We start from the raw sequence: 18,844 nt of genomic DNA on the forward strand, positions 1-18,844 counted from the left end.
AGCGCCCTCACACACCTCCAAAGGAGTCGAGAGCGCCCTCACACACCTCCAAAGGAGTCGAGAGCGCCCTCACACACCTCCAAAGGAGTCGAGAGCGCCCTCACACACCTCCAAAGGAGTGGAGAGCGCCCTCACACACCTCCAAAGGAGTGGAGAGCGCCCTCACACACCTCCAAAGGAGTCGAGAGCGCCCTCACACACCTCCAATGGAGTCGAGAGCGCCCTCACACACCTCCAAAGGAGTGGAGAGCGCCCTCACACACCTCCAAAGGAGTGGAGAGCGCCCTCACACACCTCCAAAGGAGTCGAGAGCGCCCTCACACACCTCCAAAGGAGTCGAGAGCGCCCTCACACACCTCCAAAGGAGTGGAGAGCGCCCTCACACACCTCCAATGGAGTGGAGAGCGCCCTCACACACCTCCAAAGGAGTCGAGAGCGCCCTCACACACCTCCAAAGGAGTGGAGAGCGCCCTCACACACCTCCAAAGGAGTGGAGAGCGCCCTCACACACCTCCAAAGGAGTGGAGAGCGCCCTCACACACCTCCAAAGGAGTCGAGAGCGCCCTCACACACCTCCAAAGGAGTCGAGAGCGCCCTCACACACCTCCAAAGGAGTGGAGAGCGCCCTCACACACCTCCAATGGAGTGGAGAGCGCCCTCACACACCTCCAAAGGAGTCGAGAGCGCCCTCACACACCTCCAAAGGAGTGGAGAGCGCCCTCACACACCTCCAAAGGAGTGGAGAGCGCCCTCACACACCTCCAAAGGAGTGGAGAGCGCCCTCACACACCTCCAAAGGAGTGGAGAGCGCCCTCACACACCTCCAAAGGAGTCGAGAGCGCCCTCACACACCTCCAAAGGAGTGGAGAGCGCCCTCACACACCTCCAAAGGAGTGGAGAGCGCCCTCACACACCTCCAAAGGAGTGGAGAGCGCCCTCACACACCTCCAAAGGAGTGGAGAGCGCCCTCACACACCTCCAAAGGAGTGGAGAGCGCCCTCACACACCTCCAAAGGAGTGGAGAGCGCCCTCACACACCTCCAAAGGAGTGGAGAGCGCCCTCACACACCTCCAAAGGAGTGGAGAGCGCCCTCACACACCTCCAAAGGAGTGGAGAGCGCCCTCACACACCTCCAAAGGAGTGGAGAGCGCCCTCACACACCTCCAAAGGAGTGGAGAGCGCCCTCACACACCTCCAAAGGAGTCATTGTGCTCTCCTCCCTGACTGATCACGCCCAGGAAGACTTGCTGCCCAAATAGTCTTGCACAAATAAGCCCAGTTGCAGATTTATGTTGGCTTCTTTGCCCCAATAAAACGCCTCTTCTGCTCCCTAAAAAGGTGGCGTATAAACGCTAAATAAGTTATTATTGCTAGTAAATAAAGTGTTAATGGACTGTGGTGTTCCCCCGAACATTATATTAGGGTTGCTGCCCCAACCTCACACAATATCTTTTGATATTTACATGTCATTTCTCTCACATTCATTTAAACCTCAAACACTATTTTGGAGTCTTTCTGTTGATTTATGTAATAGAAAGGTGATGGTTATCATATAAAACTGGCGAAGAGTGATCACGTTAATCATGCAAAAAGGTACATACTTTTTTTTGATTCCAGGATTTAAATCAAAAGGACACTTTAATGAGGTACTGACTTTGGGGGTGGTATCAGGTGGAGAAGTGGGTAGTAACGCGCTACATTTACTCCGTTACATCTACTTGAGTAACTTTTGGGATGAATTGTACTTCTAAGAGTAGTTTTAATGCAACATACTTTTACTTTTACTTGAGTATATTTATAGAGAAGAAACGCTACTTTTACTCCGCTCCATTTATCTACATTCAGCTTGCTACTCGCTACTGATTTTTATCAGTATGAATCACTGGCAAATGTACATCGTGTGGGGACATTTATTAACGCACTGCAGCCTCATAGACAGACACACACACACACACACACACACACACACACACACACTACTTAACAACAAAAGTGAAAACATGTTTTATATTCTAGTTCCTTCAAAATAGCCACCCTTTGTTCTGATTACTGCTTTGCACACTCTTGGCATTCTCTCCATGAGCTTCAAGAGTTAGAGTCCAGTCCATAGTGGATCTAACATAATAGTGAGAGTCCAGTCCATAGTGGATCTAACATAATAGTGAGAGTCCAGTCCATAGTGGATCTAACATAATAGTGAGAGTCCAGTCCATAGTGGATCTAACATAATAGTGTGAGAGTCCAGTCCATAGTGGATCTAACATAATAGTGTGAGAGTCCAGTCCATAGTGGATCTAACATAATAGTGTGAGAGTCCAGTCCATAGTGGATCTAACATAATAGTGTGAGAGTCCAGTCCATAGTGGATCTAACATAATAGTGTGAGAGTCCAGTCCATAGTGGATCTAACATAATAGTGTGAGAGTCCAGTCCATAGTGGATCTAACATAATAGTGTGAGAGTCCAGTCCATAGTGGATCTAACATAATAGTGTGAGAGTCCAGTCCATAGTGGATCTAACATAATAGTGTGAGAGTCCAGTCCATAGTGGATCTAACATAATAGTGTGAGAGTCCAGTCTATAGTGGATCTAACATAACAGTGAGAGTCCAGTCCATAGTGGATCTAACATAATAGTGAGAGTCCAGTCCATAGTGGATCTAACATGATAGTGAGAGTCCAGTCCATAGTGGATCTAACATAATAGTGTGAGAGTCCAGTCCATAGTGGATCTAACATAACAGTGAGAGTCCAGTCCATAGTGGATCTAACATAATAGTGTGAGAGTCCAGTCCATAGTGGATCTAACATAATAGTGAGAGTCCAGTCCATAGTGGATCTAACATGATAGTGAGTGTCCAGTCCATAGTGGATCTAACATAATAGTGAGAGTCCAGTCCATAGTGGATCTAACATGATAGTGAGAGTCCAGTCCATAGTGGATCTAACATAATAGTGTGAGAGTCCAGTCCATAGTGGATCTAACATAATAGTGAGAGTCCAGTCCATAGTGGATCTAACATAATAGTGAGAGTCCAGTCCATAGTGGATCTAACATGATAGTGAGTGTCCAGTCCATAGTGGATCTAACATAATAGTGAGAGTCCAGTCCATAGTGGATCTAACATGATAGTGAGAGTCCAGTCCATAGTGGATCTAACATAATAGTGTGAGAGTCCAGTCCATAGTGGATCTAACATAATAGTGAGAGTCCAGTCCATAGTGGATCTAACATAATAGTGAGATTCCAGTCCATAGTGGATCTAACATAACAGTGAGAGTCCAGTCCATAGTGGATCTAACATAATAGTGTGAGAGTCCAGTCCATAGTGGATCTAACATGATAGTGAGAGTCCAGTCCATAGTGGATCTAACATAATAGTGAGAGTCCAGTCCATAGTGGATCTAACATGGTAGTGAGTGTCCAGTCCATAGTGGATCTAACATAATAGTGAGAGTCCAGTCCATAGTGGATCTAACATGATAGTGAGAGTCCAGTCCATAGTGGATCTAACATAATAGTGTGAGAGTCCAGTCTATAGTGGATCTAACATAATAGTGAGAGTCCAGTCCATAGTGGATCTAACATAATAGTGAGATTCCAGTCCATAGTGGATCTAACATAACAGTGAGAGTCCAGTCCATAGTGGATCTAACATAATAGTGTGAGAGTCCAGTCCATAGTGGATCTAACATGATAGTGAGAGTCCAGTCCATAGTGGATCTAACATAATATTGTGAGAGTCCAGTCCATAGTTGATCTAACATAATAGTGTGAGAGTCCAGTCCATAGTGGATCTAACATAATAGTGTGAGAGTCCAGTCCATAGTGGATCCAACATAATAGTGAGAGTCCAGTCCATAGTGGATCTAACATAATAGTGAGAGTCCAGTCCATAGTGGATCTAACATAATAGTGAGAGTCCAGTCCATAGTGGATCTAACATAATAGTGAGAGTCCAGTCCATAGTGTGAGTCACCTGAAATGGTTTTCACTTCACAGGTGTCATAGCTGTGATGCCTTCAGTGACAATCTACAATGTAAATAGTCATGAAAATATAGAAAACACATTAAATGAGAAGGTGTGTCCAACTGTACTGTAACAGTTGTCAAACAGGGGCTTGTTAATGGAGGTTCCACTGAATCAGAATCAGAATAGTTTCACTGCCATTGTTTGAGAACAGGTTCACAAACTAGGATTTTTGTCTTCAATCTACAATCATGCAACATATAACACAGAATAGTTAATAGGTAATAAAAATGAGCTGTATTTGAGCTATCAGATCTTGTTATTGTTCATGTGTCTGATGGCCGAGGGGAAAGAACTGTTCAGGTGTGGGTCTGGATGGACCGTAGTCTCCTGCCTGTATCTGTTCTTTGATGGATGTCAGTCATTTTTATCAGGTGTGGGTCTGGATGGACCGCAGTCTCCTGCCTGTATCTGTTCTTTGATGGATGTCAGTCATTTTTAGAGAGTTGTGGACCCAAAACTCATCCCTCTGTCATCCCAACAGCTGGCTTTGTATGTACTGTCCTTCCTGGAGCCCAAGGACCTCCTCCAGGCTGCCCAGACGTGTCGCTACTGGCGCATCCTGGCAGAAGACAACCTGCTGTGGAGGGAAAAATGCAGGGAAGAAGGTGAGTTTGACTTTTTTGTCATCCTGAGCTTTGAAGTAGTTTTACCTTAACGAGAACGCCTTCAACGTATCTTTCCTGCTGGCTTCCAACAGGCATCGATGAGCCTCTGCCCCTCAAGAAGAGGAAAATCGTCAAGCCGGGCTTCACCCACAGCCCCTGGAAGAGTGCCTACATCAGGCAGCACAGAATAGACACTAACTGGCGGAGAGGAGACCTCAAATCACCCAAGGTAGAGTTTCTCCTCAGATTGAATCCTTTGCATGGCGAGCTAATCTTGTAGATGGTGCGTTCAATGGCTGGCAGGATGGAAGTCGAGTACATGCCTGGAGTGTGGAGTGGATGCTGATCAGTCTTTAGAATGACAATTGGGCTGCAGTGCGGTTTAATGTTGGCGTTGTCTGCCTTTTATTTTGTTGTTTGCCTCCAAGAAGTGTGGCAATAAAAGCTCCTCCTTAATGGGCCATGTTTAAAATGGCTGCAGGCCACCCATGTTTAAATGAGGTTACTGTCCTTTGCACCTGCTGGTGCTTTCTTCTTTGCTGAGTCACACGTTTGCCACCGGCCTTCAAAGACGAGCGCCTAAAAACAGACCTGCACCACTTGCTAGCATTTTCCACTCTACGTTTTAGTCCTGATGCCAACATTTTGTGACCGAAATGTTCTTTTTTTTTTTAAATGTCATGATTGGCTTTAATCTTATGATGAATTAATCATAATTTCTTCATTCTTTACAGTGTTGTCCTTAAATAAAATAGCGAACATACTAGACAACTTGTCTTTTAGTACACTGCAAAAAGTCAGTGTTCAAAAACAAGAAAAAACAAAGATGAGTTTGAACTAAAATTATCTGCCAATAGAACAAGAAAATTTGGCTTGTCAAGACTTTCCAAAACAAGTAAAATTAGCTAACCTCAATGAACCCCAAAATACCTTAAAATTAGAGATGTCCGATAATATCGGTCTGCCGATATTATCGGCCGATAAATGCGATAAAATGTAATATCGGAAATTATCGGTATCGGGTTTTTTTTTATCAGTATCGTTTTTTTTATTTTATTTTTTATTTTTTTATTTTTATTAAATCCACATAAAAAACACAAGATACACTTACAATTAGTGCACCAACCCACCCCATTTACACTCATTCACACTCATTCACACAAAAGGGTTGTTTCTTTCTGTTATTAATATTCTGGTTCCTACATTATATATCAATATATATCAATACAGTCTGCAAGGGATACAGTCCGTAAGCACACATGATTGTGCGTGCTGCTGCTCCACTAATAGTACTAACCTTTAACAGTTAATTTTACAAATTTTCATTAATTACTACCGTAATTTCCGGACTATATATATATATATATATATATATATATATATATATATATATATATATATATATATATATATATATATATATATATATATATATATAGCTAGAATTCACTGAAAGTCAAGTATTTCATACATATATATATATATATATATATATATATATATATATATATATATATATATATATATATATATATATATATATATATATATATATATATATATATATATATATATATATATATATATATATATATGAAATACTGGAGTTGGTGAATTCTAGCTGTAAATAACGACGCCCCCAACCACTGACCCCCCACCCCCCCGACCAAGCCCGCCCCCCACCCCCTACCCCCCACCTCCTGATATTGGAGGTCTCAAGGTTGGCAAGTAGTAGTAACTGATTAGATGACCATAGTAACTAATTAGATGACCATAGTAACTAATTAGATGACCATAGTAACTAACTAGATGACCATAGTAACTGATTAGATGACCATAGTAACTGATTAGATGACCATAGTAACTAATTAGATGACCATAGTAACTAATTAGATGACAATAGTAACTGATTACATGACCATAGTAACTAATTACATGACCATAGTAACTAATTAGATGACCATAGTAACTAATTACATGACCATAGTAACTAATTAGATGACCATAGTAACTAATTGCATGACCAGAGCAACTAATTAAATGACCATAGTAACTGATTAGATGACCATAGTAACTAATTAGATGGCCATAGTAACTAATTAGATGACCATAGTAACTGATTAGATGACCAGAGCAACTAATTAGATGACCATAGTAACTGATTAGATGACCATAGTAACTAATTAGATGGCCATAGTAACTAATTAGATGACCATAGTAACTAATTACATGACCATAGTAACTAGTATATCATCCATAAGTGCAGATTCCAAGCATTGAACTACTTAGTATAGTTCAAGACATGAGTGCACATCATAATGGCTGCTAGTTTCCATCTTAAAGATCTAAAAAAAGATTTGGGAATGTCCGGCGGGTCAGATTGAAAAGCTCAACGGGCCACATGTGGCCCCCGGGCCTTACTTTGCCCAGGTGTGCTCTTCTGTCTCCGCACTGTCTGAGTTGTCTGTGTGTGTTGACTCACATGCACCTCTGCTTATATTACCTGCAATGTCATCATGTCCATGAAAAAAGTACCAGTATTTTTCAAATACCTTTTTCTAATTCATTAGTACCACGGTACTTAATTACTACTCCTACTGCTATACTGTGCACACCTTTTTTACTTGATGTACAAACCCACCCGGAGACTTACCTCTTAAACATCTCTCCAACCTGCCTACCAGGTGCTGAAAGGTCACGACGACCACGTGATCACCTGCCTCCAATTTTGTGGCAATCGCATTGTCAGCGGCTCCGATGACAACACGCTTAAAGTCTGGTCGGCGATCACAGGAAAGGTAAGGTCAAGTCTTGCTTTTTAAAGGTCAGACTGGATGTGTGCTTGACTTTGTCCGACAAAAACAGAGCAAGGGCAAAAGTTGGCGCTCGGCCCGGCTGACCGCGCCCTGGACTCGGCCACAGGGCGCTTGTCGGGAGTCAATCCCATGTCAGCTATGTGCACCGCTACACTTTCATCCATTTTCTCTACTACTTATCCCATTTTTGGATGGAGCCTATCCCAACAGCTGACATAGGCGGACTATACTCTTGCCTGCTCGCCAATCAATCACTCTCGGCGTTTAATTGTATGCACCCCCAGTGCCAGCTGCACGGAACTCAACTACCGTAATTTCCGGACTATAAGCCGCACCTGACTATAAGCCGCACCAGCTAAATTTAGGGGAAAATACAGATTGCTCCATATATAAGCAGCACCCGACTATAAGCCGCAGGGTTTTGATGTGTAATTAGCGTAGTATATAGGGGTTCCTGCTACCACGGAGGGGATTGTCGGGACAGAGATGACTGTTTGGGAACGCAAAGCGTCCCATTTATTAACTATAAATCTTTCAATCATTCAATCAAACTTTCACATCTTTGACATGGTGAACAGCATTCGTGCAGAGTGCAAATAATACAACGGTGCAAAGTAATACAAAGTGCTCGCATGTACCGTAATTTCCGGACTATAAGCCGCTACTTTTCCCCCTCGTTCTGGTCCCTGCGGCTTATACAAGGGTGCGGCTTATATACGGCCTGTTCTTCTCCGACACCGACGAAGAGGATTTCGGTGGTTTTAGTACGCAGGAGGAAGACGATGACACAATGATTAAAGACTGACTTTTCATATACCGGTAGGCTGGTTATTTTTGATAACGTACAGGCGAGCACTTTGTATTACTTTGCACCGTCGTATTATTTGTACTCTGCACGAATGCTGTTCGCCATGTCAAAGATGTGAAAGTTTGATTGAATGATTGAAAGATTTATTGTTGATAAATGGGACGCTTTGCGTTCCCAAACAGTCATCTCTGTCCCGACAATCCCCTCCGTGGTAGCAGGAACCCCTATATACTACGCTAATTACACATCAAAACCCTGCGGCTTATAGTCGGGTGCGGCTTATATATGGAGCAATCTGTATTTTCCCCTAAATTTAGCAGGTGCGGCTTATAGTCAGGTGCGGCTTATAGTCCGGAAATTGCGGTACGTTATCAAAATAACCAGCCTACCGGTATATGAAAAGTCAGTCTTTAATCATTGTGTCATCGTCTTCCTCCTGCGTACTAAAACCACCGAAATCCTCTTTGTCGGTGTCGGAGAAGAACAGGCCGTATATAAGCCGCACCCCTGTATAAGCCGCAGGGACCAGAACGAGGGGGAAAAGTAGCGGCTTATAGTCCGGAAATTACGGTACGTTATCAAAATAACCAGCCTACCGGTATATGAAAAGTCAGTCTTTAATCATTGTGTCATCGTCTTCCTCCTGCGTACTAAAACCACCGAAATCCTCTTCGTCGGTGCCGGAGAAGAACAGGCCGTATATAAGCCGCACCCCTGTATAAGCCGCAGGGACCAGAACGAGGGGAAAAAGTAGCGGCTTATAGTCCGGAAATTACGGTATGTGCACCTTCCAGCCCATTTTCTTGGTCAGCTAGTCCTGCTGGAGCCTATCTCAGCCTTCTCCAGGCAAAAGGCAGACTACGCCCAAAAATCTCTATCGCACCACTACATTTCTGACTAGGTTGCCAGTCAATCAGGCCAATGACTACACTATGAGGCGTTGACTTGGCTTCTAGTCCAGTAGGCAGAGGACCCTCCCTTTTTTTGAGGGACGAGTCCTCCCAGATTCTTTAGTTCTTAGGCTGTCTAATAAACGAAAGGTGACTAGAATTGACTATTAACAATTTATTCTATACAAAGGAGTAAAATACCAATACCAGTGCTTGGAGAAAGAACCAAGCCGTCTAAAGTTCAGAGCATTCTCTAAAATGGTCGCCCTCCTCGCCTTGACGAGGACCGAAACTGAAAGATAACTTGATGTGTGTGTGTGTGCATTCTTCTCCCTTTGTGTCGTTCCTGGTACGTCTCCTTCTGGAACCTAAATGAGATGCAATGTGTGTGTTTGCAAGGAAAGGAAACACAAGGTCATGGTTTTTCATTGATTGGATTTGATTGATTGAAACTTTTATTAGTAGATTGCACAATACAGTACATATTCCGTACAATTGACCACTAAATGGTAACACCCCAATAAGTTTTTCTACTTGTTTAAGTCGGGGTCCACGTTAATCGATTCATGGTAAAAGACTGCATTGGCCGGGAATCGGACCCGGCTCTCCCGCGTGGCAGGCAAGAAATGTGTCTTGTGAAAAAGCGTCCGACCGGAACTCTCTAATAACTAAAGTTCCTTGGGTGAATAATGTAAAGTCACTACACCGGTATGTTTTAGCGCTTCCATGGCGAGTTTACTGACAGATATAAGTAAGAACTTTATACTACTTTATATTAGAAATGGCAACAGTGGAGGATGAATGTCACATAACAAGAAAATAGAGAAAAAGAAGAAGATTATCGACTACGGTGTCGGCGCGTACTACAAAGGCGGACGTGTGCAAATTTTCAGGACTTATGCAGATCCCAAACTAAGATCAGCAGGTGCCAGAAGGTAAGACAGGTTGCTTTTGCGTAATATTGCGAAACAAAACAGCAGATACTGTCTTACCTCATACACACAGCATAATAATACTCCTATGTTGAAGCACAGTACAATCCATCAAGCGGTGTGGCTTCAAAGTCCTACTAAAACATTTTGAGAGATTTTTAAGCGCCGCGTGTAGCGTTCTATATTTTCAACGGAACATATACAATTTTGGTGTTTACTTGAGTCATATCAGTGTTTCCCATAAACTGCCAAGATACCTGTGGCGGTGGGGGCGTGGCTATGGGCGTGGCCACCATGATGTCATCGAGTAATTTGCATAATTTACTACAATGATTTGATTTTCTCTAAAAAGGCTCAAAAAATGTATACTTACTAATTAATAATAACAGTTTTGTTTTAAACGTCCATCCATCCATCCATTTTACAATATAATTACAACACTTTATGTACATATTTATATACAGATTTGAACAATAAGTTATTCACTGAAATATATTTATTAATTGTGGTTCTTACAAAAAATATATCTTATAAAATATAAAAGCTAAAATGTCTCAAAGCTCTGCCCCTTTAATTAGTGCATACTAAATAATTTAACTTTAGCCTACTACTACAACCATATTATTTACCAGCAACATAAAGTGAAACAGAGGCCGAGGTGTCCTGCCACAGTCAGTAACAAATAAACAGAAAACAGTAGTGGTGGTAGATAGACACAGAGCTTCATCAAACATCTGATCCACTGAACAAAGAGCTCCAAAAATCTTGAACTTTAGACTGCCATCAGTTTTACTCCCTACACTTAACCATGTGTTTCCTACTGCCTGCAGACTTTGCACCCTTTGTTATATACACATGTTGTGTTTCTAATAGAAATACATTTAATAAAGTCAAATACAAATAAGGCAACAAGAGAAGTATCCTACACTTCTCTTTTGTAAAGTAAATCTGAACAGCCGATACGGGCATCTACATCAACTATATCAGTTTTTTTTTTTCTTGTTTTTTTTTTCTTGTTTTTTTTTTTTATAAAGAAATACAATCATGTGTGCTTACGGACTGTATACCTGCAGACTGTATTGATCTATATTGACATACACAATATGTATATATTGTGTTTTTTATGTTGATTTAATTTTTTTTTTTTAAATAATAATAATTTTAATTTTTTATTTTTTTTTATTTTTTTTTTTAATTTCTTGCGCGGCCCAGTACCAATCGGTCCGCGGACTGGTACCGGGCTGGTTGGGGACCACTGAACTATATGATTTGCCTGAGAAGCTGGAGAGGACAAAAAAAATAAAAAATAAAATAAAATTAAAAAAAAAAAAATAAAAAAAAAATTTTTTTTTTTAATTTGTGGCGGACGTAATTCTTTCGTGGCGGGCCGCAACAAATAAATAAATGTGTGGGAAACCCTGCATATTGCAGTCTACATTTATCTCTTATAAATGACTGCCATCTACTGGTCACACTTATCATTTCACCATGTACCAAATAGAATAGCTTCAAGGTCGGTAAGCACAACCGAAATGATTCTGTACATTAGGCGCACCAAATTATAAGGCGCACTGTCGAGTTTTGAGAAAATGAAAGGATTTGAAGTGCTTCTTTAAGGGTTTTAAAATACAGTACGTTACTCCATCTGCTTGCTCAACATCTTCCATCCTCAAGTCATAAGATTAGAGTCTCTTCTTACTCTTTGCTGGATTGTTGTGTGGCATGTTGGGTATGTAAGCCACACAGTCTTTGTTTCTGCTGCCTTGTAGTGTGGAATGTTCACATTGTTGTTAAGTCCCTGCACCACCAACTGCAGCCTTCCTCTCTTCTTTTTATTTCTACTTTACTTGGCACACAAATTACACACGGGTGGAGTGAAAAGCTGCAGCCTATTTTATTTCCCAGGAGGGGGAAAAAAGCCAAACCTCTTTGAGAAAGTGATATTTGTGATGACACGGCCATCTCTTTACAAAAAATAAATACCAAAGTTGACATTCAGTCCGCTGGCAATTTGCACGCCTATCAGTGTGATCAAACCTCGCCATGGTCATCTGGAGCACCAACTGGGTCCACGCCACCCGGGGGGTTGGACACGTCCAGCGACTGCCATCCATCTCCATGGTGAGTCACCTCGCCAGCAGGCTATGACGAGTGTGACATCACACGCCCCTTTTCAACGAAGCTTATCTGCTGTTGAGTTGAGTGTTGATGAAATACGGAGACAAGCACATGTTTGACTCTGTGGCAGGCCCGGCCCTAACCAATCTGGTGCCCTCGGCAAGCTTTTAGGTGGCGCCCCCCTCACAAGAAACCGAATAGCTTTGTCTTTGACCTTTTTTTTTTTACTTAAAGAAAGCAAATTAACAATCAGAATAGTTAACAAGATTTTAAAAAATATGGATAAATAAATGAATATATGAAATACAATATTTTTTACATACATAAACACAAAAAAAACGTGTCAACAAGTTGCATAAAATAAATTAAAAATACAATATAAATAAGGCACTGCACAAAACAAGATATCAAACCAGTATGACTTTAACAACTATATTACAAAAAAGGGGGATCCTACAGAGTTCTCTATTTGTGCTTTTTAATATTGCATTAACTAGAATGACTTACAAATGACTGTACACCAGGGCGTACTGACGTTACATTATTATTTTCCATAACAATTTAGCCCCCTCCACAATATTAACCCGACGTTAAAACAGAACTAGCTATTCATTGATTAGCAATTGCCGAATCATGTAACATTAGCTTAATGCTAAAAAGACAGGTTACTATCACATTCTGTAACAGACAAATAATTTCATGTAGGCTAACGTTACCTACCTGCTACCTCTGTCTTTTTCTCGTTTCTCCTCCTCTTTTCTCCCCTGGGCACCTGACAGTTTTGGCCGTTTTGACATCTTGAGTTGATTTTTTTTTGATGTGGTGACGTCCAAAAACAGTCATGATACGGGAAGGGAGGGGGCGCACCGTGCCGGGGGAGGGGGGGGGGGGGGCGTAATGTTGTAACAAATAATATTTCTATTAAATAGGCTTTACTTTGCATTTTAATTAACGTGGGATTATTTTATGTATTTAGAAATAATAGTACCAACTTATTTTTTTCTTTTTCTTTTTTTTTTTCCTCCAACATTCGTGGCACTGGCGTGGCGCCCCCTGATGGACGGCGCCCTTAGCATTTGCCTATACGGCCCATGCCACGGGCCGGCCCTGCTCTGTGGGGTCCGGCTTCAGCAGCACAGGCCGAGACTGGCCTCACTGAAAGGAAGAGGAAAGGCCAATTAAAGCCAGTCAAGCATTGCGACTACAATTGCCTGTCCCCGCCAATAAAAGTGCAGCGTAAAAGACACAATAGGATTACTAGCATCTGCGTGTGTTGGCGCTTTTTTTCCCCTGCCTTTTCCAGAGTCAGCGTTCCTTCCAGCCCTTCACAGCATACTTAAACACTCGCCTGCACAATTTGCCACACTTCTCCGCCTCAAAGTGCTTGTCAGAGGATCAAATGTGTTTGGACACTTGGCCATGACGAATACATGAGCTGAAAATGAAAGGAAATTGTAAGCAGGTGCGAGTTTTTTTTTTGGACAAGTACCATATTGAGCGCACTGGTTTGTAGGGATGATGTTTGATAAGGAATTATCGAGTTCGAGCCTATTATCGAATCCTCTTATCGAACCGATTCCTTATCGATTCTCTTATGGAGTCCAGATAGGTTGTTGTATATGGAAAAAAACACACAATATTTGGTTTAACAAAAGCTCACTTTTATTATATAATAAAAAAACAAAATCTAATAAATAAATAAATATTGACTGTTACCCACCTAAAAAAATAAAATAAAATAAATAAATATTGACTGTTGTTACCCAAAGTATATTAAGTGGGATTTTTCAGAAAAACAAATATATACAGTAACACAAAAACAAGCTGTCTCTGTGATCACTATAGGTGTATAAATAATAATATAGTGTTAAATAAAATCAGTCCCTTGGGCACAAAACTGGAAATAATACAGCTCTCCAAAAAGTGCACTTCTGCTGCTATTGGAACATAACTGTTTGTTATGATGCTTTGACATTTTTGCACTTTATTTCTTTATTGAAAGAAAATTCTATGAATAGAAAGGTTCTTTGCAAATGTGGTTACAATGCTAATAAATGAAAAGTTAAAGCTAAAAAAAGAAATACACTTTATTGAGTTAACATTATTTCTTTATGGGGGAAAAATGTTATGAGCTAGAGAATATAACAACTACACTACCCAACATGCAACGGGAGTTACGAGCATGCGCGGTAGCCCCGAAAAGTGTTGCATGTTGCCACGCTGTGAAAGTAAACATCAAGAAGTCAGCCAACACGCCTCGTCTGCATTATTTATAATTAGACAGACAACACATCTACAGTGTGATTTTGTTTTGTTTACAAGAAAAGAAAAACAAGAGTTAAAAAAGGGAGATATGTTGTATATATATATGTATGTGCTGCGGTTGTTTTAAGAACGTTGCGACAGCTGCCGTAAAGGAGGTGCGTTGCTAGCCTGGTTGCTATGTTTCCGGTTGGTCGTAAAAGTGTTCTTCATGAGTTTGTACCCTGCTAAAATCTCTCAGTAAAGTTATTCGATGGATTATAGCTTTTGTTTTGAACTTTATTACACCTTGGAGCGCTTTTTCCCGTCCATTGTTTTCCTGCTTTCGCTATCTGCGCCTAATGACTGAGCTACGTGACGTCATTTATTGTGATGTCCCACGGAGCATTTCTGGTCGGGACGGGATTCGAATAAAGAATCAACTCTTTTCCTTTACTATAGTGGTCTCGATAACGGGTACCGGTTCTCAAAAAGGGATTCGAGTCCGAGGACTCGGTTCTTTTCTTATCAAACAACCGGGAAAACCGGTTTCGAGTATCATCCCTACTGGTTTGTAAGCCGCATCTACTCAATTTTAGAAGATACATTTGTTTCCCCCGTATATTAGCTGCACCAGAATATAAACCGCACATGTACATGTTGTGAAATGAGTTATTTACACATAAAGGCTTTATAAATGCTAGGGGTGTAACGGTAAACAAAAATTTGGGTTCGGTACGTACACTACCGTTGAAAAATTTGGGGTCACATTGAAATGTCCTTATTTTTGAAGGAAAAGCAGTGTACTTTTCAATGAAGATAACTTTAAACTTGTCTTAACTTGAAAGAAATACACTCTATACATTGCTAATGTGCTAAATGACTATTCTAGCTGCAAATGTCTGCTTTTTGGTGCAATATCTACATAGGTGTATAGAGGCCCATTTCCAGCAACTATCACTCCAGTGTTCTAATGGTACAATGTGTTTGCTCATTGGCTCAGAAGGCTAATTGATGATTAGAAAACCCCAATCATGTTCACACATCTGAAAACAGTTTAGCTCGTTACAGAAGCTACAAAACTGACCTTCCTTTGAGCAGATTGAGTTTCTGGAGCATCACATTTGTGGGGTCAATTAAACGCTCAAAATGGCCAGAAAAAGAGAACTTTCATCTGAAACTCGACAGTCTATTCGTGTTCTTAGAAATGAAGGCTATTCCACAAAATTGTTTGGGTGACCCCAAACTTTTGAACGGTAGTGTACCTCGGGTTAGAGGTCACGGTTCGGCTCATTTCCGGTACAGTAAGAAAACAACAAAATATACATTTTTGGGTTATTTATTTACCAAATTTGCAAAATCTTCCACCGAAAATATTTTTCTTAGTGTAATATTTGATGTGAAGTAATGGGAACCTTGGATAGGTCAATAATTCATAACAACATTGATTTTGATTCAATATTATGTTTTGAGCAATGACAGTTTCAAAGAAAAAAAAACAGCTTTGTTTTATTAGTCAACATTGCAACTTTTTCTAAATGACATTTAACCTTTAAGCTTTTTTATTTCACTTTTGTTATGTTTTTGTTTATTTGAATAGTATTTTTAGAATGTGCCGTGGGCCTTTAAAACATTAGCTGTGGGCCGCAAATGGCCTCCGGGGCACACTTTTGACACCCCTGCTATAGATAATAAAACATTAAATGTGATAAATCTATGGATAAAAAGCAGAGCCTGGCGACGCATGCGCGTTTATCATAACTCTCTCTCTCTCTCTGTCTCTGCCCCTCCCTCACCAATGCTGCTGTTTGTTTTGTTTTTAACCCCTTCTTAACCCTGAACGTACATTGAAAATACACGCAACCCTAACTCAAAATGCCGGACATTTGAGGCATTTAAGAAACACCGCAAAAGAGGACATGTCCGGTGAAAAGAGGACGTATGGTCAGTCTATCCTAGCCCGTTAGCTGCTAGCATGCCGTGTGTTGTGCCTCGGTGTGCATTGTTTACACAACCTGCGTTACGCTACTTAATATGTCTGGGTGGAAACTCGTTCGGTACACCTCCGAACCGAACCGGAACCCCCGTACCGAAACGGTTCAATACAAATACACGTACCGTTACACCCCTAATAAATGTGTATTTACATACCTTAATTGTTTCTAAACGATGTCTGTAAGACGGCAGTAAAACGGCTGATCAAACAAAACACAAGTCAAGGACCCACTAGCCGCGGAAGCTAGCACTCCAATCAGCTAAACAGACTCAATAACTCCACGGTGTAGTCTTGGTAAAATTACGAAACTGAAACGATACAAAAAGAATGCCATTGTAAGTTAATACGATCAAAAACACCCGTAAACGTGTTAGCTTATTAGCTAATACCAACGACGCTGGCTTGTTTACATTACGATAGCACGTACAAATATGCATGAGATGGGATGGTTTAGTAAAAGTAAGTTATTTACACAAAGGTTTTATAAATGTGTATTTACATACCTTAATTGTTTCTAAACGGTGTCTGCAACACGGCAGTAAAACGGCTGATCAAACAAAACACAAGTCATGGACCCACTAGCTGCGGAAGCTAGCACTCCAATCAGCTAAACAGACTCAATAACTCCACGGTGACGTCTTGGTAAAATTACGAAACTAAAACGATACAAAAAGAATGCCATTGTAAGTTAATACGATCAAAAACACCCGTAAACGTGTTAGCTTATTAGCTAATACCAACGACGCTGGCTTGTTTACATTACGATAGCACGTACAAATATGCATGAGATGGGATGGTTTAGTAAGTAAGTTATTTACACAAAGATTTTATAAATGTGTATTTACATACCTTAATTTTTTCTAAACGGTGTCTGCAACACGGCAGTAAAACGGCTGATCAAACAAAACACAAGTCATGGACCCACTAGCTGCGGAAGCTAGCACTCCAACCAGCTAAACAGACTCAATAACTCCACGGTAAAACTACGAAACTGAAACAATACAAAAAGAATGCCACTGTAAGTTAATACGATCAAAAACACTTGTAAACGTGTTAGCTTATTAGCTAATACCAACGACGCTAGATTGATTATAATGTTTTAAATTACATTTTTCTCTAAGATTATATTTTTCCTCTTTTGTTGAGAAGAATTGTTGTATATTCTTGGTTAGCAGGTTATAGTTTGCTTTGTGTATAATTTTAGCTGTTTGCAAATTCACTATTGTTGTATTGGGAATATTTGGCTATTGTAAACCTGTTTTAATATTGTCCGTGGCGGTTTTTTACACACATTTTTTGACTGCTTGAGAAGTTTATTGACATCTTAAAGAATTGAAACTATGTAATGCAGGGGTCACCAAGGCGGTGCCCGCGGGCACCAGGTAGCCCGTAAGGACCAGATGAGTAGCCCGCTGGCCTGTTCTAAAAAATAGCTCAAATAGCAGCACTTACCAGTGAGCTGCCTCTATTTTTAAATGTTATTTATTTACTAGCAAGCTGGTCTCGCTTTGCCCGACATTTTTAATTCTAAGAGAGACAAAACTCAAATAGAATTTGAAAATCCAAGAAAATATTTTAAAGACTTGGTCTTCACTTGTTTAAATAAATTCTTTTTTTTTTTTTTACTTTGCTTCTTATAACTTTCAAAAAGACAATTTTAGAGAAAAAATACAACCTTAAAAATGATTTTAGGATTTTTAAACACATATACCTTTTTACCTTTTAAATTCCTTCCTCTTCTTTCCTGACAATTCTGACAATGTTCAAGTACATTTTTTTTTTTTATTGTAAAGAATAATAAATACATTTGAATTTAATTTTTCATTTTAGCTTCTGTTTTTTTTTAACGAAGAATATTTGTGAAATATTTCTTGAAACTTATTATGATTAAAATTCAAAAAAATTCTTCTGGCGAAGCCAGAAAATCTGTAGAATCAAATTTAAATCTTATATCAAAGTCTTTTAAATTTCTTTTAAAATTTTTGTTCAGGAAAATCTAAAAGAAATAATGATTTGTCTTTGTTAGAAATATAGCTTGGTCCAATTTGTTATATATTCTAACAGTTATTATTTATTTATTTATTTAACAAAGTGCAGATTGGATTTTAACCTATTTAAAACATGTCATCAAAAATCTAAAATTAATCTTAATCAGGAAAAATTACCAATGATGTTCCATAAATTATTTTTTTAATTTTTTCAAAAAGATTCGAATTAGCTAGTTTTTCTCTTCTTATTTCGGTTGAATTTTGCATTTTAAAGAGTCGAAATTGAAGATAAACTATGTTTCAAAATTTAATTGTCATTTTTTTTCGTGTTTTCTCCTCTTTTAAACCGTTCAATTAAGTGTAAATATCATTAATTATTAATAATAACATAGAGTTAAAGGTAAATTGAGCAAAT

General features: G+C 40.0%; 1 protein-coding gene across 1 annotated transcript in view; it reads left to right on the forward strand.

Annotated features, from left to right (window-relative positions):
* Nucleotides 1-18,844, forward strand: part of fbxw7 (F-box and WD repeat domain containing 7) — a 116,328-nt gene that overhangs the window by 62,827 nt on the left and 34,657 nt on the right. Inside the window, exons 5-7 of the mRNA XM_062033444.1 lie at nucleotides 4,517-4,640; nucleotides 4,733-4,869; nucleotides 7,325-7,438. Of these exons, the coding sequence (XP_061889428.1) occupies nucleotides 4,517-4,640; nucleotides 4,733-4,869; nucleotides 7,325-7,438 (375 nt within the window). The remainder of the gene's footprint in view (nucleotides 1-4,516; nucleotides 4,641-4,732; nucleotides 4,870-7,324; nucleotides 7,439-18,844) is intronic.

Source organism: Entelurus aequoreus, linkage group LG22 (genome assembly GCF_033978785.1).
Source record: "Entelurus aequoreus isolate RoL-2023_Sb linkage group LG22, RoL_Eaeq_v1.1, whole genome shotgun sequence".
NCBI lineage: Eukaryota > Metazoa > Chordata > Actinopteri > Syngnathiformes > Syngnathidae > Entelurus > Entelurus aequoreus.